The sequence below is a fragment of the Hoplias malabaricus genome, chromosome 7 (genome assembly GCF_029633855.1).
Source record: "Hoplias malabaricus isolate fHopMal1 chromosome 7, fHopMal1.hap1, whole genome shotgun sequence".
In the NCBI taxonomy this organism is placed as follows: Eukaryota; Metazoa; Chordata; class Actinopteri; order Characiformes; family Erythrinidae; genus Hoplias; species Hoplias malabaricus.
This window is the reverse complement of record NC_089806.1, coordinates 8,555,926-8,578,357: the sequence shown is the minus strand read 5'-3', so window position 1 is coordinate 8,578,357 and position 22,432 is coordinate 8,555,926. Positions and strand designations below refer to the sequence as shown.

General features: G+C 40.6%; 1 protein-coding gene across 1 annotated transcript in view; it reads left to right on the top strand.

Moving 5' to 3' along the window:
* Positions 1 to 1,286: 1,286 nt before the first annotated feature.
* The window catches only part of xrn2 (5'-3' exoribonuclease 2), a 32,191-nt gene continuing 11,045 nt past the window's right edge, over positions 1,287 to 22,432 (top strand). Inside the window, exons 1-26 of the mRNA XM_066676773.1 lie at positions 1,287 to 1,519; positions 2,843 to 2,970; positions 3,061 to 3,172; positions 4,258 to 4,369; positions 6,271 to 6,329; positions 6,529 to 6,618; positions 6,717 to 6,789; positions 8,137 to 8,187; positions 9,422 to 9,579; positions 9,691 to 9,765; positions 10,039 to 10,172; positions 10,825 to 10,882; positions 10,980 to 11,087; positions 11,990 to 12,034; positions 13,044 to 13,187; positions 14,425 to 14,469; positions 14,928 to 15,022; positions 15,612 to 15,747; positions 18,023 to 18,130; positions 18,353 to 18,442; positions 18,573 to 18,645; positions 18,777 to 18,860; positions 20,582 to 20,679; positions 20,945 to 21,024; positions 21,127 to 21,183; positions 22,220 to 22,288. Of these exons, the coding sequence (XP_066532870.1) occupies positions 1,445 to 1,519; positions 2,843 to 2,970; positions 3,061 to 3,172; positions 4,258 to 4,369; positions 6,271 to 6,329; positions 6,529 to 6,618; positions 6,717 to 6,789; positions 8,137 to 8,187; positions 9,422 to 9,579; positions 9,691 to 9,765; positions 10,039 to 10,172; positions 10,825 to 10,882; positions 10,980 to 11,087; positions 11,990 to 12,034; positions 13,044 to 13,187; positions 14,425 to 14,469; positions 14,928 to 15,022; positions 15,612 to 15,747; positions 18,023 to 18,130; positions 18,353 to 18,442; positions 18,573 to 18,645; positions 18,777 to 18,860; positions 20,582 to 20,679; positions 20,945 to 21,024; positions 21,127 to 21,183; positions 22,220 to 22,288 (2,357 nt within the window). The 5' untranslated portion in view covers positions 1,287 to 1,444. The remainder of the gene's footprint in view (positions 1,520 to 2,842; positions 2,971 to 3,060; positions 3,173 to 4,257; positions 4,370 to 6,270; positions 6,330 to 6,528; positions 6,619 to 6,716; positions 6,790 to 8,136; positions 8,188 to 9,421; positions 9,580 to 9,690; positions 9,766 to 10,038; positions 10,173 to 10,824; positions 10,883 to 10,979; positions 11,088 to 11,989; positions 12,035 to 13,043; positions 13,188 to 14,424; positions 14,470 to 14,927; positions 15,023 to 15,611; positions 15,748 to 18,022; positions 18,131 to 18,352; positions 18,443 to 18,572; positions 18,646 to 18,776; positions 18,861 to 20,581; positions 20,680 to 20,944; positions 21,025 to 21,126; positions 21,184 to 22,219; positions 22,289 to 22,432) is intronic.

Below are 22,432 nucleotides of genomic sequence, written 5' to 3'. Positions count from 1 at the left end.
GTAATTGGAGCAGGGTGTTCAGTCCTGTTCACACTTTTGGACTTTGGTGTAGATTCTGTAATTGGAGCAGGGTGTTCAGTCCTGTTCACACTGTGGACTGTGGTGTTGATTCTGTAATTGGAGCAGGGTGTTCAGTCCTGTTCACACTGTGGACTGTGGTGCTGATTCTGTAATTGGAGCAGGGTTTTCAGTCCTGTTCACACTGTGGACTGTGGTGTTGACTCTGTGATTGGAGCAGGGTGTTTAGACCTGTTCACACTGTGGACTGTGGTGTTGAACTGTAATTGGAGCAGGGCGTTCAGTCCTGTTCACACTGTGGACTGTGGTGTTGATTCTGTAATTGGAGCAGGGTGTTCAGTCCTGTTCACACTGTGGACTGTGGTGTTGATTCTGTAATTGGAGCAGGGTGTTCAGTCCTGTTCCCACTTTGGACTGTGGTGTTGACTCTGTAATTGGAGCAGGGTGTTCAGTCCTGTTCACACTGTGGACTGTGGTGTTGATTCTGTAATTGGAGCAGGGTGTTCAGTCCTGTTCCCACTTTGGACTGTGGTGTTGACTCTGTAATTGGAGCAGGGTGTTTAGACCTGTTAACACTGTGGGCTGTGGTTTTGACCCTGTAATTGGAGCAGGGTGTTTAGACCTGTTCACACTGTGGACTGTGGTGTTGACTCTGTAATTGGAGCAGGGCGTTCAGACCTGTTCACACTGTGGACTGTGGTGTTGACTCTGTAATTGGAGCAGGGTGTTCAGTCTTGTTCACACTGTGGACTTTGGTGTTGACTCTGTAATTGGAGCAGGGTGTTCACTCCTGTTCACACTTTGGATGGTGGTGTTGACTCTGTAATTGGAGCAGGGTGTTCAGTCCTGTTTGCACTGTGGATTGTGGTGTTGACTTTGTCTTAACTGAAATGGGGCATTCAGACCTGTTCACACTGTGGAACATGGTGCTAACTGTAATTGGAGCAGGGCGTTCAGACCTGTTCACACTGTGGACTGTGGTGTTGACTTTGTCTTATTTGGATTGGGGCGTTCAAACCTGTTCACACTGTACATAATACAGAGCAAAGCAGATTTTGTAAATGGAATGGTTATTAAGAACTGTTCACACTGTGGTACATGACGTTGACTCTGTATTTGGAGCAGGGTGTTCAGACCTGTTTTCACAGTGGAGCGTGTTTTTGACTTTGTAATTTGAGCGTGGCGTTCAGACCTGTTAAGACCTGGAGTGTAGTGCTCACAATGAGCCAGTACGGGGCGCTGTGAGTGGGAACGCTGTTCCTCAGCTGAACCGGAATAAACTGAGTCTGCGCTGAGCCGACTATTTGTTTAGCTAGACACGCTGCTGTGGACACTTTCTCTGTTCACGGGCTGGTTTTAAACACACAGACTTTGATTTTAAAGCGTCCATTCCCGTTATCTATTCTTTTGTTCTTAAGGAGGAGAAATGGGAGTTCCAGCGTTTTTCCGTTGGCTTAGTCGGAAATATCCATCCATTATCGTCAACTGCGTGGAGGAGAGGGTGAGCTAACGCTAAAGCTAACGGCGATATAAACACCGTCAGAAACGAAACAAGAAGAAATAGGCAGATTTACTGATAAATACACACGAAATGTACACAGTAAGGGGGCATTAATATGTAGTGGATTTGGACAAACACAGAAAAGCACCCTGAGTTTGTCGTTTATGAGGATAATATTGCGTTAACTCTTCGGAGCGTCCTTGTTGTTTACTAAGAGGCCGTGTCCTAATCCACGCTCCTTACACCACGCCTTATTTAATGCATTTTGACTTATACATCCACATAGTACACTTTTTGGCATCCTCCGAGGAAGCGTATCAAGGAAGTGTATCAATTTTACACACACTTTGATTTGTTTTTAGGCAAGAACCTGTGTTTAATTCCCTATACAGGGAGTATGGAACCATTTGGGACACGGTCCCTAACATAAGAGGTTTCTGTGGTTTATTAATTTAGATAAAACTAACTAGTGATAGTTATAACACACTTGACTTTTAAACAACTCCAGGGCATTGATACATTTTATGTACAAGGGGTAGCTTCCTCAAAAAATAACTAAATAAATATAAATAAAGCTGCCCTGTGAAGGACTGGCGCCCCCTCCAGGGTGTATTCCCGCCTTGCGCCCAATGATTCCAGGTAGGCTCTGGACCCACCGCGACCCTGAACTGGATAAGGATTACAGATAATGAATGAATGAATATAAATAAAGCTACTCATGTATGATGCTTTTAATCAGCCTGAGATTTGTACCTGGATGTAGTTACTCACTTTCACCAGAGAGGCCTCTATTTCCCCAAACGTACATAGTTTCAGAAGTTTTAAAAGTTTATAATTTTCAGTGATAAATCCACACTTTCTCCTTACAGAGAACCTTTATTTAAATATTCTTCTTATTTGTGACCTGTTTACACCTGGCATTAACATGCGTTTTGGTGTTCAAATGTCACTTGTCCACATAAAATGCCAGGTGTAAACAACTCCAAGATACTTTATGATCACTCAAGCCACATACAGAGATGTTTTATTGATATGTTATTGATCTGTTGGTTACTACTGGACTTATGTAAAGCTAATTTGCCACAACATCATTTATAAAAAGTGATTTGCTTTTAGTATGAACACAGTGTTATCTAATGTGTGCGTCTTTAAAAGCATGTGCCAGCAGCTTATCTTTGAACCACGCACAAAAAAGTAGTAAAAAAATGTTGTTTTATTATCTAAATGCATAAGAGGAAACTTCTGTTTTTCACTGGGTGGCCTTTGGCTGTCTGCATCTTCAGAAGAGCTTATTAAATATACATTTTATTTTATTTTTTCCAGTCAAAGGAATGCAATGGAGTTCGAATACCAGTAGACACCAGTAAACCCAACCCTAATGAAGTGGAGTTTGACAACCTTTATTTGGACATGAATGGAATCATCCACCCCTGCACACACCCTGAGGACAAGTGAGTTAGTCAGTTTCACTAAAAAAAACTGATTGTGTGTGTTTAGAGGAATTTGTCTGTAATGTGTGTGTGTGTGTGTGTTCTTTTCAGGCCTGCTCCCAAAAACGAAGATGAAATGATGGTTGCCATTTTTGAGTACATTGACCGGCTCTTCAACATAGTTCGTCCTAGGAGAGTTCTTTACATGGCAATTGATGGAGTTGTAAGTATGCAGTGTCTGTTTTAGGTCACAACTAACTATTATTTTTTATAATAAATTAATTTGTAAGGTTTTCTTCTCTTTGATAATAGGGCACAATACCCTTGAAAAATAAACTAATGTTATTTTCTATAAAAATGAACATGTCCTTGTTTAACACCTACCCTCACCCACCCCTTCTTATTTTTACAAGAGTTGTTACAGAGCAGAAACGTTAACATGTCACATGTTCTGGGCTGAGCCTTTCTCTCTGTTGTGGCGCTTATTTGCCTGCTGTAGAGAAGAGGAGCTCAGATGATGCTGAGGTGCCAGGAATAAATAGGACTTAGCTAGACACATCCAGAAAGTCAGCAAACTAGATCTTTGTAAATACTCTTCATAGCAAGGACAGAGAATAATTGATCGTTTTTCATGAGTCGGACAAACAGATGCTCTCAAATTGTGTCATCTTCTGTAAATTAGCCATGACCATTTTTACTGTATTGTGTTTGATGTGTTGGTGTTTCAAGCAGCAGTTGGTTTGACAGAGCCGTGACAGTTAGCATGCCTAGAGAGACACTGTCTGGATGTAATGAGCGCTCTTTATTAAGTGCTCAGGTTCCAGGGTGAGATCTAGAAGGTCTCAAAGGTCTGAGACTAAGTCCAGCCTTTGTCCTGACTGTGTCTAGGACTGTGTTCAGTTTGTGTCAGAATTGAGAACTGAGAGACACCCCTAAATACCATTTTTAAACAAACTTACATGAACATCATAAAGACAGAATCTGAGATGGATTCACCTGATGTAAGAATTGACCTTATCTGTCTGACACACTAAACTTCGGGGTGAGTTTAGATGTTAAGAGGAGTGTTTTAATCCAATTTAAAGAAACAACAGAGACTTACTGTTTATATAATTTACTCCAGAATGAACAGTAGACCAAATAATTGATAATAAAATGTGTTGTTCGCTATTTTTATTGATGTTTTTTGCTTAGTGTTTGTGGCCCCAGTCTGCTTATTACTCTTCCTGGTCTGTAATATTTAGTGTTGTGGGTTTGTTGGAGTGGCTTCAGTGAGTAAAGCTGTGTCTTTCCTGTCATCTTTGTTAGGCTCCGCGTGCCAAAATGAACCAGCAACGGTCTAGACGATTCCGAGCCTCTAAAGAAGGGGTGGAGCTTGTTGAAGAAAAACAGCGAATGAGGGAGGAAATCATCCAGAGGGGTAGGTTCATACTTTAAATATGACATACTATGAAAAAAACGTCAATTTTTGAGTGTGTTCAGATATTAATATGGGCATCTGGAGATCTACCAACCTGCAAACTGAAATAAAACAACAGTCATTTTTTCTGCCAAGTCTGACATTATGGGATAAAATGAGTAGTGCTGATTTGTGCTGCTTCTTGCGTAGAGAGCTGTGCTGGATGTGATTAAATATGTAGTAAACAAGAATGGAACAGAGTGAAAATGGCTTAAATCCAGAGTTTCTGCTCCTCACTCCTGGGGTATTGTGCTGAACTGAGCTGTGGCTCATTCTCACTTTAAAGGACATGGGAGAACGCCTCTGTGAGGTTTGATCTTTGTGGTTGTTTGACTGAAGCATGTCACAGACATTTTACTAATATCCCAGAGAACTGTGTAAACTTGTGGGAAAGGGCTGTATGTCCCATTTACATGGTCCTTGGTGACTGCACTGTACGAGTAACAACAATACATACAAATTTGATTTGCACACGCCACATCTGCAGGGTAAGGAAATGCAGTTTAGTATCAGATGGACATTTAAAGTAAGTAGGGCAAAAAACAAGCGAGAGATCTCCCTGACTCACTTTAGAATTTCATTCATTCATTATCTGTGACCCTTATCCAGTTCAGGGTCCCGGTGGGTCCAGAGCCTACCTGGAATCATTGGGCACAAGGTGGGAATACACCTTGGAGGGCGTGCCAGTCCTTCACAGGGCAACACACACACATTCACTCACACATTCACACCTACGTACACTTTTGTGTTGCCAATCCACCTGCCAATGTGTGTTTTTGAACTGTGGGAGGAAACCGGAGCACCCAGAGAAAACCCACGCAGACACAGGGAGAACACACCACACTCCTCACAGACAGTCACCCGGAGGAAACCCACGCAGACACAGGGAGAACACACCACACTCCTCACAGACAGTCACCCGGAGGAAACCCACGCAGACACAGGGAGAACACACCACACTCCTCACAGACAGTCACCCGGAGGAAACCCACGCAGACACAGGGAGAACACACCACACTCCTCACAGACAGTCACCCGGAGGAAACCCACGCAGACACAGGGAGAACACACCACACTCCTCACAGACAGTCACCCGGAGCAGGAATCGAACCCACAACCTCCAGGACTCTGGAGCTGTGTGACTGAGACGCCACCGTGCTATTTGGGACGCAGCTTCAGCATATCTTTTATTTGTTGTTTTGCTGTTTACAGGCAAAAAATGCTTCAAGTCCAATCTGACTGTTCACATTCATATCGCATGCCAAAAAATCACAGAAGTGTCCAGACTAGGACCACACATGAACTCAAAACTCTGATTTAAAATCAGCTGTGACATGTCCACACGGTCCTGGAAAAAAATCAGATCTGTGTAACATTTAAGGTAAAAAAAAAATGGATTTCAGCCTGGTAATGTGAACACAGACAAAATGGCTTCAGAGATGCTTCACGGGCTGTTAATTGATCTTCTTTCTCATTAGATTAATCAGGTTTCTAGCCAAATTGAAACACTGCATTTTTCAGAAATATTATTTATATTGCAGAGCTAAAGATTTAATGCGCTCTGGTCCTTATTCAGAACAAGTTTCAAAGTTTGTTGGGAATTACATATTTCTATCACTGCTATTTTTGGTTTAAAAGAAAAATGTAAAAATAAAAGTATGATTTTGGTCAGTTCAGATTGCACTCAAAACGGAGCACTTCAAACTGATAGAAACAATTAATTAAATCCTCCCGTACCATTCATCTGCTTGCTTCATGTCTATAAAGTGTTATTGATGCAGTTGGGAATCCTGCTAAAGTGACTTTTATTTTGAATTTTGAATAATTTGTTTATGAAACTAAAATCAATTCTCTCTTTGAAGGTGGATATCTGCCACCTGAAGAAATTAAAGAGCGATTTGACAGCAATTGCATCACTCCAGTGAGTTCATATAATTCTTCTCATTTTTAAATAGTTTAAAGAGCATTAAGTAGGAAGGCCATTTGCTGCATACTTTCAGAGATATTTTGTATTGTTGGGGAATCCTTTTCAATCTTTATTTTTTAATTAATGTTTAATTTCTTTTCAATCATGGCTCTAAAGGTCACATTTTTGTCATTGTTCATGTTTTTGTGTGAAGGGAACAGAGTTCATGGACAACTTGGCCAAATGCTTGCGATATTACATCGCAGACAGGTTGACTAATGATCCTGGGTGGCGTACACTCACGGTAGGTCATGAATACCTTTATTGAATCTTCTGCTGTTAAATGGGATGAAATGTATTATGCTGACTGTGTGGAGTGCTCTGACGGGTTTTGATGTACAGGTTTTTCTGTCTGATGCCAGCGTTCCTGGAGAAGGGGAACATAAGATCATGGATTTCATCAGGAGGCAAAGAGGTTCGTTTTCTTAACTATGCGCACCTCATTGAAGCTATTCAATAAAGGTCTTTTCAGCACGCGTCTAAGTTCTATTGACCGAAAGGCCCCTAAGTTTTGAAATGAAAGCACGCACGTTAATGTGGTTGTCCACACGGCGTCAGACACTGATGAACAGTGTTTAAAAATCATGGCCAATCACAGCCTCGTTATCAAGGGTATGGTCCAAAGTTTTCAGAACAGCTTTCACCAGCAGTGATTAAATGTAAAGGACCCTGACAGTGAGGACATTACCTTCAAAATAGGAGTTGTTTGTGTGTAAGCTTTTTACAAAACTTTCATACCCAATGTGTGCTGATTTTAACTGAAACATTATAATCGAGTTTTCTCCACTTATTGGATCCGTGTCATGTTCGTCTCCTGTGTGTAATTCTTCCTCTTTAGTTCCCGTTATGTTAAACAATAAAGAATCGTATGTGATGGATTCTTTCATTTATCATGTGGAAAACTCATACTTCTCTGAAAAGGCCTTGTCTTCATTTTGTCTTCGGTGTAATATGTCTACCAGTTCTGCACATTTAACCTGTAGGTCTTGGTAAACACTTTCTAATTCAGAGAATTTGGGCTGTGATTGCAGCGGATGTAGGTTTTTGACTCAGTCTTCAGTCTGCAGATTTATTTGTTTTAAATACGGTGGAACCTCTACTAATGAACTTTCCAAGATACGAACCGGGCATTTGAATATTTTTTTTGCCTTCGCCAACGAACCATGACTCTAGAAATGAACCCGAGCCTCCTCCGAGCCGGCAGCTGGAAATGGCCACTGACCCCAGTAGGCGAGTCTCCCAGCGCCCCCAGACTTGAGTGAGCTTTTAAGATTAGCACATTGTAGCTTTAGCAATTTAGCATTAGTGTAAATGGCAGATGTCGAAATTCGTGCTAAGTTAAGCCGTATCTACGCTTGGTCTCCCCACATTCACCACCTACTCTCCGTTATTCCACCCACCCCCCACCTCCCGTCATACAGCCAGTGCCTGTGTTACTCCTCCAGCCAGTCGTCACGTCTCCAAGAAAGCGATATGTAACCACTTAAAACTTTATTTCTTTTTATTACTGTTACCACTGTATTTCTCTTTTATTTTTAGTAACGCTACATGTATTTTTTTTACTAATTTGAGAGTGTTGTAAACATATATCAGTTCAAAAAGGGTGACTTTTGGGGGTGGGGGCTGGAACACATTAATTGCTTTTCCATTATTTTAAATGGGGAATGGGAACGGATCAAGTTCGTAGGTAGAGGTTCCACTGTATTTAATAAAATGTTTCAGCTCGTACTCATGAGCTTCCTTTTCCTGTTTCTTCCCTCAGGTCAACCAAACCATGACCCAAATACTCACCACTGTCTCTGTGGCGCTGATGGTAAGTGAACCGTCATCATAGGTTTATTTATTTTATTATTTAGTAATTCTGTGTTTGTATGTGGTTGTATATCTTTTGTACGAGCTACTAATTTTTTATCAAAATATCTGTCCTTAATCTGAGCCCCATCTATGGTCTGTACCGGAGAGAAATTGCAGTAATGAGCTTGCTGATGCTTGAGAGAAATTGATTGAACTGGCTTGGTAATGGGTGGAACAGTCTGGCTAAACTGCTGTGAATAGGAGCAATTACAGCAGACACGCAGTATAAAGACTGTAGTAATCCACAGCCTATGATACACTTAGTGGACAAAGGAGTAAAAATATTGCATTCAGTTAGCTCTGAGTGGAGCTTGGGGTGTTTACTCCTTTCAGCAACTCTAAAGCATTCCTCCTGGTGAAAGCTGCCATTGTGAGAATGTTAGAGCCAAATTTATCATGGGCATAATACATGTCACCGTATTCATCAGTAATACTCACTGGGCTCATAATTGTACTCAAAAACACTCTGTGGGTGCAGCGTAATGGAGAGGATTATTGCATTTAAAAATCCAAAAAACGATCTACACTTAGAGTAAAATAAACTGTACATAAATCATTTTCTGGGTAGTTTTCCTTGCCTTTCAAGGTGTTAGAGGGGATGTTTTATTAAATCACTTTTGCAGAGTCGGTGTATATAAACTGGGGTGTCTGGTTCCTTGCAAACATATTTCAAACATTTCTTTTAACAATCCAACCGTTATTAGGTGTGTCCCCCAGTCTTTCACACAGCTAGTGTAGTTCTGTACTTGAGCTGAAGTGCTTTTGAAGTGCCACTGTTCATTTTAAGAAACATACCTGGTGAAAGACAGATATACTGCCTGGGGTTCTACTATTGGAAATCTGAAATTATGTTCTGTGGGGGTCTTACAACACTGTTACTGGGGGGGGGAAATCAAATCTACCATAAAACAGTGTCTCTGGCATCTGAGAGCACATTTATAACGGTTCCCACAAATAGTGTTACTTCCCTTTAACTGACAAGCCCTGGAAACCATGCCTGGAGCCAGGAAGCTATTGTACAGAATAAAGCTGTTATACGGAGTTGAATTGGTTGTGATCAGTCAGTGCTGATTAAACTGTAGGCTAAGTCGTCTTAGTGTGAAACCAGTACTCGTATATATTGAGATTGTTGATGTATTACAAGCGCTCACCACCTCAGCTTGCATGAAGTGGCTGTTTCTTGTCTTCGTTAGCTGATCTGATTATGTTGGGCCTGGCCACACATGAGCCAAACTTCACCATCATCAGAGAGGAGTTCAAGCCCAACAAACCCAGGCCATGTGCTCTGTGTGGTCAGATTGGCCATGAGCTTAAAGACTGCCAAGGAGTAGCCAGAGAGAAGAAAGGAGAGGTAACTCGGCCATCGTTAAACTGGCTGTCCTGTTTTTATACATTTATTTGGATTTAATGGATTTAATAAATATTTTATTAATAACCAGTTGCTTGTTTTTCTTTCACGCAGCATGATGAATTCGCAGACTCAATCCCAGTGTCTGAACAGGAGTTTATATTCATTCGACTGTGCGTTCTGAGAGAGGTCAGTTGTCTCTCTCTCTCTCTCTCCCTGTGTCTCTGTCTCTCTCTCTCTCACACACACACACGGACACATCACTAGTGAGTAATTATAGGAGTAAATGGAATATGTTGAAGCAGGAGTTAATATCACAACATTCAAAGTGACAGAATTTATCTAGCCTATATTTTCCAGCTGCCCTGCTGCTTGTGCCTCTTCAATTTGATTTGTTCATTTGTCCTTGAGTCTTTTTTTGTGCTGTAGAACTGTCTATTGATATTTGTTGCTCCTCTTTAGTATTTGGAGCGCGAGCTGACGATGGCCAGCCTGCCTTTTCCCTTCAGCTTCGAGAGGAGTGTGGATGACTGGGTCTTCATGTGCTTCTTTGTTGGAAATGATTTCCTGCCCCATTTACCATCTTTAGAAATCAGGTACATCAGTGTGACCTTCCGCTACTGCGCTGTGTTCTTAGCCTCAAGTGTTTACCACAAATGCAGTATAGATCAGCAAGGTGGTTTTGTTTTTGTTTATTTTTCATTTGTATATTACTGTTCATTTTTTTGTTGTTGTTTTTAGAGGCAATTTAGTTTGATTTATATTTTACAATATTTACTTTTTTTTCGTTAGTATAGAACAACTCAAGGATTCTAGACGTCCTCCCTTTTATTAGCATTAATAATATGTGGATAGATTCCCTTAGGGATACACTCTGTGCATATCATTTTGATATTTTGGTCAATATATTTTAGTGTGTGTGTGTGTGTGTGTGTGTGTGCACAAATATGCCTGAAAGAGCTAACTACTCAGTGGTGAAATAATTGTACTAACATTTTAATTAAGCACATTTAATTTCACTTTAAAAATCATTGTAAGTCGTCTAGCATTTCAGACTCCGAGTCTTGACGATTGAAAAACAGGGTACAAGGGGGCAAATTCATTTTTCCTTTGCTTTTATAAATAGTATGCATTATATAATGTGGCAGTTATTGAAGTGTAAAGGATTGTTTAGAAAAAATGTAACTTCTCACAGAATAAAATGTCTGTGGTGAACTTTCTTACGCAGATGTCCTTTGTGTTTTTCAGAGAGGGTGCCATTGATCGACTGGTGTCAATTTACAAAGACGTTGTTCACAAGACTGGGGTATTTAACATGTTCCTTTGTATTTATGCAGCTTGTATAAGTCTAACTGACTTAAGAAAGGGCAAAAATATGTCTTCTGAACAGTGCTTTCTCATAGGGTTACCTCACGGAGAATGGCTTTGTGAATCTGGAACGAGTGGAGCTCATAATGCAGGCCGTGGGAGTGGCGGAAGATAACATCTTCAAGAAGCGTAAAGAGGATGAGGTATGTTCTTCCATCTGACCCCGTACCAAGTTACGATGCAGTGAAGCTAAAATTCTAGATATAGCATTGAGAAATTAAAATGTAAGGACGTAATACCCAAGCAGTAGCTAAAATGAACCCGCTAAAGTAAGTTCACGTAAGTACGTTACAGCAGATCAGCAACAGAGTGGATTTCGTTTTTACAAAGCTAAACTAGGCTATTAAATTGTTACAAATAACACCGGCTGAAATGGAAACTGAACATAAAGCTGGTGAATTAATTAAAACTTCAGCCTGAAAACCTCAACTCAGAACAACACCGTGGCCGTGTCCTTAATAATAATATTTTGGTTTTGTGTATAGAGCAGTGTGAGGTCAGAAGTTTTTGTTTCTCGACCGCTGGGTTCTTCTGTCTGCCACAAATCCAACTAGTGTTTGAACCTCTTCAAAAAACCATGGTGTAATTTTGCGAGCTGCTATTGTGAGTCAGTTGAAAGTGGATGTGATTTCTGATGTAGCTTAGATATTTTACAAACAGCTAGTTTGTGCTGGATGTCTGCAGTTTGTTGTGATTGACAAGTCTCTCTGGTCAACCAGAGCTACTCAAGGTTGACATGGCATAGTTTAGTCCATACTTGGCCTCAAATGTGCCTAATGGAAAAGCAAAAAGCAGGGGAGTGCATGTACCATGCAGTGGGAAAGTGGCCTACATCTCCCGGTGCTAAACAGTAGAGAATAAGAAACAAGTAGCCATTTTAATCACTGCTTAGGCCTGTTTACACTTTGTCTTCAGTCAAAATGGTGGTGAAATAGTCTTCATCAAACACAGATACACAGGACATGAGCAGTTTATGCTCTGTTCTTTTTGTTTGTGGAGGAGTTTCTTGGTGACTCAAGTGAAGCAACTCGTTCTTTTCTTGCAGGAAAATTTCAAAAAGAGGATGAAGGAGAAGAAGAAGCGAATGAAAGTAAGTGGAATTGGTTTGTGTGATTTCTTAAATGGGGTCTTTCATTTTAATAAATTTATTTTTCTAAGTGGTTAAAAGCTATGTCAAGGTATTTTGAATAAACCTGTGAACTTTGCACGCTCAGATCCACTCTCTACCTGTGAATAGTGACTGGGCAAGGTCGTTTCATTTAATTGACTCCTACCGAGTACGGTTCGTCATTATTTGAACGTGCGGTTACGGCAGAATATTCACCCATAAATGAAAGGAGCACATGGTCATGTGTTGCACGTATAATTGAAAAAGAGCATACATTAGTTAACTGAATTGGCGCAGTGTTGAGAGTTCATGTTGTTGGGGGGGAAAAGGGTGCAGGAATAAAACTAACAATGTCACTTATGATTAGAAAGCACCGTAATGAGTGTGTGTCAGAAAATATGATTAACATGTAACACGTGTAGAATCTTGTCTTAGATATCAGTCTTTTTTTCCTCCTAAAGCTGGGGAACGTACGCTATTCATATTTGTCTGTTATGTACTTGAAAGGAGAATTTCACCTTTTGAAGAGTTTGTCCTTAGGTCAATAGCTTTGTTTTAAGCCAAATCATTCAAGTCATGGATGTGAATTAGTGAGATGTAGAGGTTTCTTATGCTGCCAGTCAAAGCTGTTGATGGAGAATCAGGGTCACAATTTCTTCACAATTATACACACAATGTCTGACATACGGTAAAAGTGTTTTGGGGGACTATTTGACCTTGCAAAACTTCACAGCTATGACGGGACTAAAACAAATATCTATGAGATGCCTGTAAAAAATTGTTGAGCGATTGAACACCTTACCCAACTGGTTCCTGTATTAAGTTCTAACTTATCATACAGTGCACCGTTTCCCATCAACCCACTCCTGAATGCCATTACATCAAGTGTATCATGGAGTAATGTTTTAAAAAATGAACTGATATAGGTCATAAACAGATGAAAACTACAACGGTGAGTCATATCTGGACTATATTTTTTGCTCTCCTCCAGTCACAGCAGGGTCCAGCGTATCTACCCGGCGGTCAGTTCGCTCCGCAGGCGCTGGGCGGACGGGACAGACCCATGCCTGTGCAGAATGCTCGCCACACTGCCTACGATATGAGGATGCAAGGAAACCGCAACCAGCAGAACAAGGTACACGTCTCTGCACAAAACTACATGTGTGACATCACTAATATTAGGTTTTATTTAATCACTCCAATCTAAGGGGGATCAGTGGTGATTTTCTTCATGCCTGAAGCCTTAATATGATGATTGATTAAAAAAACAACTACAAAGACCTTCACTCTGAACAAACATAACTAGTGTTAGCTTTTTCAGTTTGAACCAGAACGCAGCAATTCTGAAAGCAACAGCATTAGTTCAGTTTCTCAGCAGATTGTGTGATCTACTGAATGAATTGAATTCCTATGGAGTGAAGTAATGGGGTAGAGTTGCAGGGCATTTAGAGGCTGGGTTCACCCACGTGCATCTTCCCAAATGTATCTCCTGGGGTGTTTTTCTTATTTATTTATTTGGCGAAAGCTTGTGAACGCTATCAGGTTTTCCCGTGTCCTTCAACTGGAAGTGGCAACACTCTGGGTGGGTCTCACGATTTTGTTTGTCTTCACTTCCTGCTCCTGCATGCATTCCTCTCCTCTTAGCCCCTCCCACAGCGAGCATTGAGAATCAAGGAAAAGATGGGAGGAATCAACACCAATCCTGTTCACCAAATGAAATGTGCTTTGGTCATCTCTTATTGTCTGATAGGGTTAAACATTTTGAATTCTATCACTTTCTTTCATTATTTCACAGTACCCTCCCACTGATTAGGAATCATCCAGTAACAGCGTGAGAAGGCAGAGTATATTTCACTAGTCTTCTGCGTAAGATGCACATTTGTTTCTTCAATTTGGCTGCCTCTCACTGTCCTGTATTCTGCTAAGAACGTTTAACAGAGTGGTGCCACCTTAAAAAAGGGCTTCTTTTGATCCATTTCTGGTCAGATGCTGAGTGATGAAAGGGAGAGGAATCAAGGAGACGTCAGAATTGAGACCCACTCTGTGTTTATGACTTAGTGTGTATCACTTGAATGTTGTCCCAGTGTGACTCCTACAGCCTGCAGATCCCTCACTGTCAGAGCAGTGTTAGAGCAAACCAAAATGAATGCTCTGACTTTTCCCTCTCAAAATCACACCTCTCCACACCCTTAACACACTGATGCCCATAGCTCCAGAGAGACCATTTATTGAAGACATTTTATGACGGTTGTCTCAAGGATTTTTCATTGTTAAATTGTTTGACTGTAGTTTTATATATATTTTTTTTTTCCTCCTTTTTCTCTCTTTCTTCCCTTTTTCTATTTGACCATTTTCTCTGGTTGTCTACCCAGGATGCAGCAGATTCTTTGAGGGCCATGTTAAAAAATGGAGGCAAGGCAAGTACTGCTTTTATTTCGTCTTTCTTTAGATGTACAAATAAGTTTTATTTGTATAATTCATATAAATTATTTATTTATATAAATAAGTGTTTTTAGGTAATGAATAAATGTAAAAAAAAAAGTTTTTCCCTTTTATCGTACTTGTTGTGTAGTATAAAAAATATCTTCTGTTTATTCAACGAAATATAGACTAAAATTTAAGTAGTTTGAAAATGGCAATTAAGAATATTTTTTTGTCACTGCATTCGTTATGAGCTCCATCAGGAAAAAGCGCTGCAGGAGCTTGTGGGATAAGATTGTAATTGTAATGAGAGAGATACTTTTTTGCTTTTTCAACATTTCAATTTGTGTGTCCCTATGAAGGTGGTCATGGGCACAGATCTATGGGACACGTAATGCATGGTAATAATGTGTTTTTATTTATTTATTTATTTATATGTTTTTAATCCGCTCAGGGTCCTGCAGGGCCGAGCGATGGTGTGGACCAGCGCGGCGTGAAGAGGAAAGCAGAAGACAGTGACAGTGAGCCAGAGCCTGAAGATAATGTCAGGTGATAAGCTGCTGGGATCTCACCATTACACACCGTTAATCTCCCCTTCACCCTCCCCCTCCCTCCACAGCGGTAACAGTGGTGTCTTCTACAAGTGCCAGTGATTAATATGGAAAGGGGAAATATTCTCTGAAATTCCTCTGTGCTGCTGTTGCCAAAGCTGTTAAATCCATTGGACTAAATTGGTATTCATGCCGGCTTTCCCTGGCCCGTTGGGGCTGTGTAGAGGATTGGCTAGACAGCTGCCGTTCATCCTTGATTATCTGAGCGTTGTGCTGCTGCATTTCCACAGCCCACCAGAACACTCAGCTGGAAAATAAGTTTCTCTTTGCTGCTTAATGCTTTCTGCCACATTGGAAATGTTATGAGGAGGTTTGTATGCATGGGGGAAACTTCATAAAACAAGACCTTTTTAATCTGCGGGCCTGGTTGCTCTAATTAATTGCTGTACCGTACAACTCTATTCAGCTGCTCTGCTCTGACCGTCTTTTTAATTATTTCTGTGCTTGGGGTGAAGGTTTCTTAATTGGTGTTCAGACCAATGATCATCAATCGTGAATTTATTATTATAATTATGATTGTTTTTTAGGTTGTGGGAGGAAGGCTGGAAACAGCGCTATTACAAAAACAAGTTTGATGTGGACGAGACTGATGAAGAGTTTCGCAAAAAAGTGGTCAAGTCCTATGTGGAGGGCCTCTGCTGGGTCCTCAGATACTACTACCAGGTGTGTGACTGACCTGTATAATGACTCTTGAACCCTGCAGTGAGGGTGGGTGATGTAGCAAAAACAAAACTTAGCAACACTAGTTTTTCTGAGGTGAATAAACAGGAATCAAACGAATCAGTGAATCAATCGTACCAGAAACAAAGGAAGCTGTAAGGAATCATCCAATTTTGCTTTTGTTTTTTAATGTAAATATTCTTTTTGTAGCTATAGGTGAACAACAAATAAGCATCCAGCTGATAGTTTTATAAGATGCTAACATTTTCATCATCTAAACGCACAATTCTCAAGAATAATAATTTACCACAGTGAACGACAAATACAGAAGTGCCTAAGTGGGACCCGAGTCCCTCTGAGATCATTCTTTACCGAGGTATTTGTTGAACCCTGAGATGGAGAGCGATTGCTACTCTCTCTCTCCCCTTATATCCAGGCATAGAATTGTAGAATGACTTCTCATGGTTGTGTTTACCCACCCCTCGTGGGATCAAACAGCCTTTTCTGTGTTTGCCTTGTCCTCTGAAAAACCTGTATTATCTAGTCATTTATAAATATAGGTCTTGATCTTTTAGCTCCAAATTCAATAATTAGTGGTTCATTCTCTGCAGCAGATCCCCCTCTGATTAGGGCTGTGGGCAGGGATTTGTGGTCAGTAATTGGGAGCCAAGCTGATGCCGAGGCTCGTGTTTGACTCTGTGCTGAGCTGTGGAGAGCGCTCCCCTGGGATGTTCTGAATGGATTCATTATGAGCTCTCACTGCTGCTGGAGATGTGTCTGCTGCCCTCCGACACGCATTCATAGATTTACCACAGCCTTTCTCTCCCAGACACACACACACACGCACAGCCAAATTGCTGTATGAAGAGGATACATTTTAAGGAGTAAATGTAGAGGGCAGATCTCCACATGCCTTTTATTTACACACATTAAGGCACCTTTCTATCGCTCACGGGTTCAGGAGGTTGCCCCTGAATTATTTTATTTATTATGTAAGGCGTGGCTTTAGTGGACCCTTTTTAGCTCACTTGCACTTGACAGCATTAACTTAATTATGAATGTGAACAAGGCAAAGAGGTCACTGTTATGAAATGGTTTGAAAAATATATCCTTATTTATTATAATGATCGTTTTTTCTTTTTTACATTCACTTCAGTTTGTTCATATCCCTCTCTCATTACAACTATTTTATCTTATATTTTAGGCTTTAATTCATTTAAAAACATTGAGTTTTTCCCCTGTATGAAATCTAATGCATCAAACAAATATTTTGGCCAAACCTTTGTCTCATTGTCAATGTTGCAGTGTTTAAAAAAAACCTTCAAATAAATGTATTTTGCTAAATAACTTGAAAACGTTTTCTGGCAACAATAACAAGATTATGGAAAGAAATGTGTAAAGCAAAACATTATTTTTGCATTCATCTTACAAACCTTACTCTGTTGCAGAAATGAAAATTTAGTCATGCTTAAAAAAACATGAATTTCAAATAAGTCACCTGGGTTTATTTTTATTCATTGGACCAGGCGTCGTGGTTCGGTTTGGGGGAAAAAAAGAGAAGACATGACGGTTTACTGATTTTAATTATGTTTAATGGTCTCAGTGTTTGCTCAGAGGAGCAGGTTTTGGGGCTGTGATGTGGTTCTTCTGTGTGTTAGACTCTACAGTGACAGGCTGTTAACGTGCCTCAACTCCACAGACAATTACAATTTATCTCTCCACTTAAAAGTGAAGGTCACCTCTCAGGAAATGGGAATTCCGCCACCAAAGATCGGGCACTTTGAAGGATTTTAAAAGAGTGAAATTATTTGTTCTGTTAACTGTAAAACATGATTTTAAATGTATTTATATATATTGAGGTTATTTGTCCATTTTAAATGTCTGCTTTGATTTGGCGGGTGCTAAAGCAAGATGGAGAGCAGTTTCAATGCAGTATGTGAGTTCATGCGCGTGCCGTTATTGGCTTTGTTCTTCGATTGTATGGCCTTAATAACCTCGCTTCAGTCTCCGGTCCCTCTTCAAACTTTTATTTGAATGAGGATTCACTACTGTTGTGTATCTCGCACTGAATTCATGTGTGAAATGGAAAGGAATAATAGAATGCATTGAATATGAAAATTGAATAGAAAACAAGGTTGGGTTAGGGTTTTTAAAGACTTTGAAATGGTGTTTTTTTGGGGGGAAAAATGAGTGAAGATGTGTGTAACTTCCCGTCTTGTGACCTGTGAAGGCCAGAGTGCTGTTGGTGCTAATTAATGGTCATTTCCTATTTTCACAGGGCTGTGCTTCCTGGAAGTGGTACTTTCCATTCCACTATGCACCGTTTGCATCTGACTTCAGAGACATCAAGGACGTGTTCTCTGACTTTGAGAAAGGGACCAAACCGGTAGGTGGAGTGAGGGAATGTGTGGGTTATTGATTGTTACATTATGTGCTGGCTTTAAAATGCAGCCATTGTGAATGCAGTACATTTCGTTTGTGGAGATGTAACTTCTGTTAAATAAGTGTTTATAGTTCTTTTCGCTGGAATGATTACAGCACATCCTTCAATACTTCACTGTAGAATATAATATTAGAGTCTTTATCAATGGGATTGTTTTAATTGCAGTTTAAGCCCCTGGAGCAGCTGATGGGAGTGTTTCCTGCCGCCAGTGGGAACTTCTTGCCAACAACATGGAGGGCACTAATGACTGACCCCGTGAGTGTGATTTTTATATTTGGACTGTCATAGTTATGACCTACAGCCTACAGACAATCTTTTAAGCTCAAACTTCAGGTTGATTTGAACTCGCTGCTACAATAAAGGTCTTAATTTCTGCTTTAAACAGGAGTCCTCAATCATCGACTTCTACCCTGAAGACTTTGCTATTGACTTGAATGGGAAGAAATATGCCTGGCAGGGTAAATTAAAAAAAAATGATAATTTTTACTCCTTAAACTGAGCATCTGACTTATTTAACATGTCCTAACATTGTTTTTTCCTGATGATGATGACGATTCATGATAAAGGTAATGTTCTTGTCCTTTAAAAGGTGTTGCTCTGCTGCCGTTTGTGGACGAGCGCAGGTTACGGGAAGCTTTAGCTGATGTCTACCCTGATTTATCTCCAGAGGAAGGTGAGTACTGACACTAAGATACTGTTAATAATGACATGCATCTTTCAAACGTAAAAAAAAAAAAATGTCTTGCAAAAATGTCAAAACAGTGGGCCATGGAAATCTAAGCTAGGTGAAATAAATTACACAATACCCCAATGTTTGTGGAGATTCTCCCCATTTTAGCTTTATTGGGATGCTCCCATTCTGATGCTCCCATTGTGGGATGGGGTGGCCCCGAATTTTAGATATTCGGTCGTTAGGTACTCAGTTTATTATTTTGAGATTCGAATATTTTTTTTTTTTTTTTTTTTTTTTTTTTTTTTTTTTTTTTTTTTGGATAATTGTGGCAATAAAGGGGCCGCATGGTGGCGCAGCAGGTAGTGTTGCAGTCACACAGCTCCAGGGACCTGGAGGTTGTGGGTTCGATTCCCGCTCCGGGTGACTGTTGGTGTGTTCTCCCCATGTCCGCGTGGGTTTCCTCCCACAGTCCCAAAACACACGCTGGTAGGTGGATTGGCGACTCAAAAGTGTCTGTAGGTGTGAGTGAATGTGTGAGTGTGTGTTGCCCTGTGAAGGACTGGCGCCCCCTCCAGGGTGTATTCCTGCCTTGTGCCCAATGATTCCAGGTAGGCTCTGGACCCACTGCGACCCTGCATTGGATAAGGGTTACAGATAATGAATGAATGAATGAATAAGGCAATAAAGGTAACCCTCCACATGTATTCAGCCTTGTCAATATAAAAGTCTTGAACGAAGCCTAAAAAACGCCTAACACACTACAGCACCCTACTTACAACGAATCCTGGCAAAGATACAGTTCATTTTTGTCAGCTTTGCACCTCAAAGAAGCGCTGGTTAAATTGTGTATACTCTGTGCTCTTAGTGGCACCCGTGTAGCGCACAAGTTAGCGAACAACTCAGCGAGCGGAGCCATGCTGGGAGCCAATAAAGTGTGGCTTTAATTTCACAGCAGGCACTGAAGCCTATAACTCAGTCCTATAAATCAGCCAAACATGCTAAAACAGCACACTTACAACAAAGCAAGGTGATGCCACCGTTCATTTTGTCAGCTTCGTGTCATTACTGCTAGTTAGCAGGGTAGCGAGCGAAGCCATGGTGCAGCCTGTACAGCACCCCACCCCCCATGTATCCAAATATTCGCCGAATATCCCGGGCGAAGCCCAAAAAACGGTTTTCGGGACAGCCCTGGTGGTCACAGACATTCACATGTGCGTGGCTTGTATGTAATTTCCACAGAAAATTGAGCAATTTATTGGAGCAGCTGCACAAAAGCCTAAGATCACTGTACCCAATGCCAAGTGTGGGCTGGAGGGAGTGTAAGACCCTCAGCACTAGGCTGCGTTCTGTGGAGTAATACAGCATAAAGTATTTAAAAGCAGCTTGTGTAGCAGTTCCAGCATCCAGTTTAAAGTATTACCAAAGGCAAGAAAAGGAGACATTTGCAGCATTTAGCAGACGCTCTTATCCAGAGCGAGACAATTTTCTGTTAATCATTATAGTTGATGTAAGAATACCCACAAATATTTGCCATTTTGTGAGTGTTTAGAATTACATTCTAGACCATGGCCATGATCATGACATACAAACGGGAAAAAATAAATAAATATAAATATCACAAATGAATAATAATGGATGAAAGGTGGCTATGGAGAAGGCTGCTGATTTTTATTTTGAGTGATTTTCATGCAGTGTGCGCTTCTGTGTATTTTGCCTTTCAGTCAGAAGGAATAGTCTGGGCAGCGATGTGATTTTTGTGGGAAAGTCTCACCCTCTGTGTGATTTCATCCAGGAGCTCTATCGTTCAGGGTCTGAAGAGGTATGTTGTTGAAATGTTTTGCCTAAACTGAGCGAAACGCCCTTTCTTCTCTTAAATGGCTGTGTTGGAAATAATGAAAATGATTCAGCCCTCAGTTTGAATTAACGCCACCTTGTGAAGCTAACATTTGAGTTCCTGGAAGCACATTTTTATGTTGGAAGAAACTGAGCACATGGACCACACAGGGCTTGTACTAAGGCTTTCTCAGCAAACTCGTGCAGTGTGGTGAATTTGTACCTGACCTCTCTCTTCCTCTTTAAATTAGGGCACTGAGATCCCTCCAGAGCTGTGCCATGGAATCCAAGGGATATTGTGTCTTGATGAAGAGCCTATTCTACCAGATAAGTAAGAAACAGACGTTTTATCTTATTTATATCTTATTATGTGACCTATCTATATATGTGTATATAGGGAAACTTACAAAGTACATTTCAATGATTCTTGCAGACCAGTAGAGTCTCCTGTGCCGCTGTTGAGAGATATTCCATGCAGCAGTGCAGTGGGGTAAGTCAGACACATTGTTCCTTGTTTTGTTTAAGTTAATAGAGGAAAGCAGGGTATCAGTCCTTAGACCTGCGTGTACTGTTTTATTTGCGGTATTCAGTTCTGTGTCCTTGTCATCAGTAATTCATGATTTATGTCTCCATTTGCTTTCCATTGTTCTCTCACTTTAAAATACAGAACACATTAAGCAAATACATCCTTCAACTATTAGGAAACATCACAGGAAAATTTAAGTGTGTCCACTTTTAAGGCACCCTAGTGTAGGGGTTCTCTTAAGCCCTATTCTGACAGGATTAGTTTTACATGGGGAGCCGGTGTAATGTCACTTTACCACAGGAAGTCAGTAATGATTATGGTGGCAGAGGAATGACCAAAATGCTCCATTAGGACAGGACTGTAATCATTGACATACTCCATGTAATAATTACATTACTCCATTTCCACAGCTAAAACTAACCCCATCCAAACAGGTTTTTGTACATTGTTTCATTTTAAAGGACCACTTTAAAGCACATTGTAGGATGCTTCATCGCTTTTGAACAGAAGGGTGACTACAAGCTAATTAATAGTTATTAATTCAATTAATTAATTAGCCTCACGAGCTCCGTCGGCTCCTCGTGAGAGGTCAGGTTGTTGTTTGCTGGTTAACACACTGCTGTATTAACGTACTAACGTCGATTTCCTCAAACACATGCCTGATATTTAAAAGCAGCATGAAATACGACTTCAAACTGAATCCGTTTTTCTCCACGACTCCCTGACTCCTGAGAAATCTCCTCTGTCCAGTCGAGCCGTTCTCGCTGAGCACAAAGTTTGGACAAGGCTGCTGCCTTTACCGTGGACTGGTACAGTTTATCTGAATGACTTGGGTGAAATACTTCTGCTCAGTTTTTCTCTGTTTAACAGGGTTGCAACCTAATACTTGGCCTTCTGACGGTCCAGCCTTTGATTTTCCTCGCTGAGGAATTCAATGAAAAGAATTTGTTCTGATCTGTAGCTGCAGATATAATCGTGCTTTTTTTTTTCTGGCTTTCAGAATCAAATTCAAGGATCCGCAGTACGAAGAAGGTCATGTGTTCAAGGCTGTCATCCTTCCAGGGGCTAAGTAAATACTCAGTCTCTCTTCTCAGTGATTAACTCTGAAGGAATGAAGAATTATTATTGTTATTGGGGTCAAGCAATAAAAAGAAGGAAGTAAATTGGTGATTTTTTTCTTCTTCATTTTTTCCTGACCGTGCTGCAGATATTA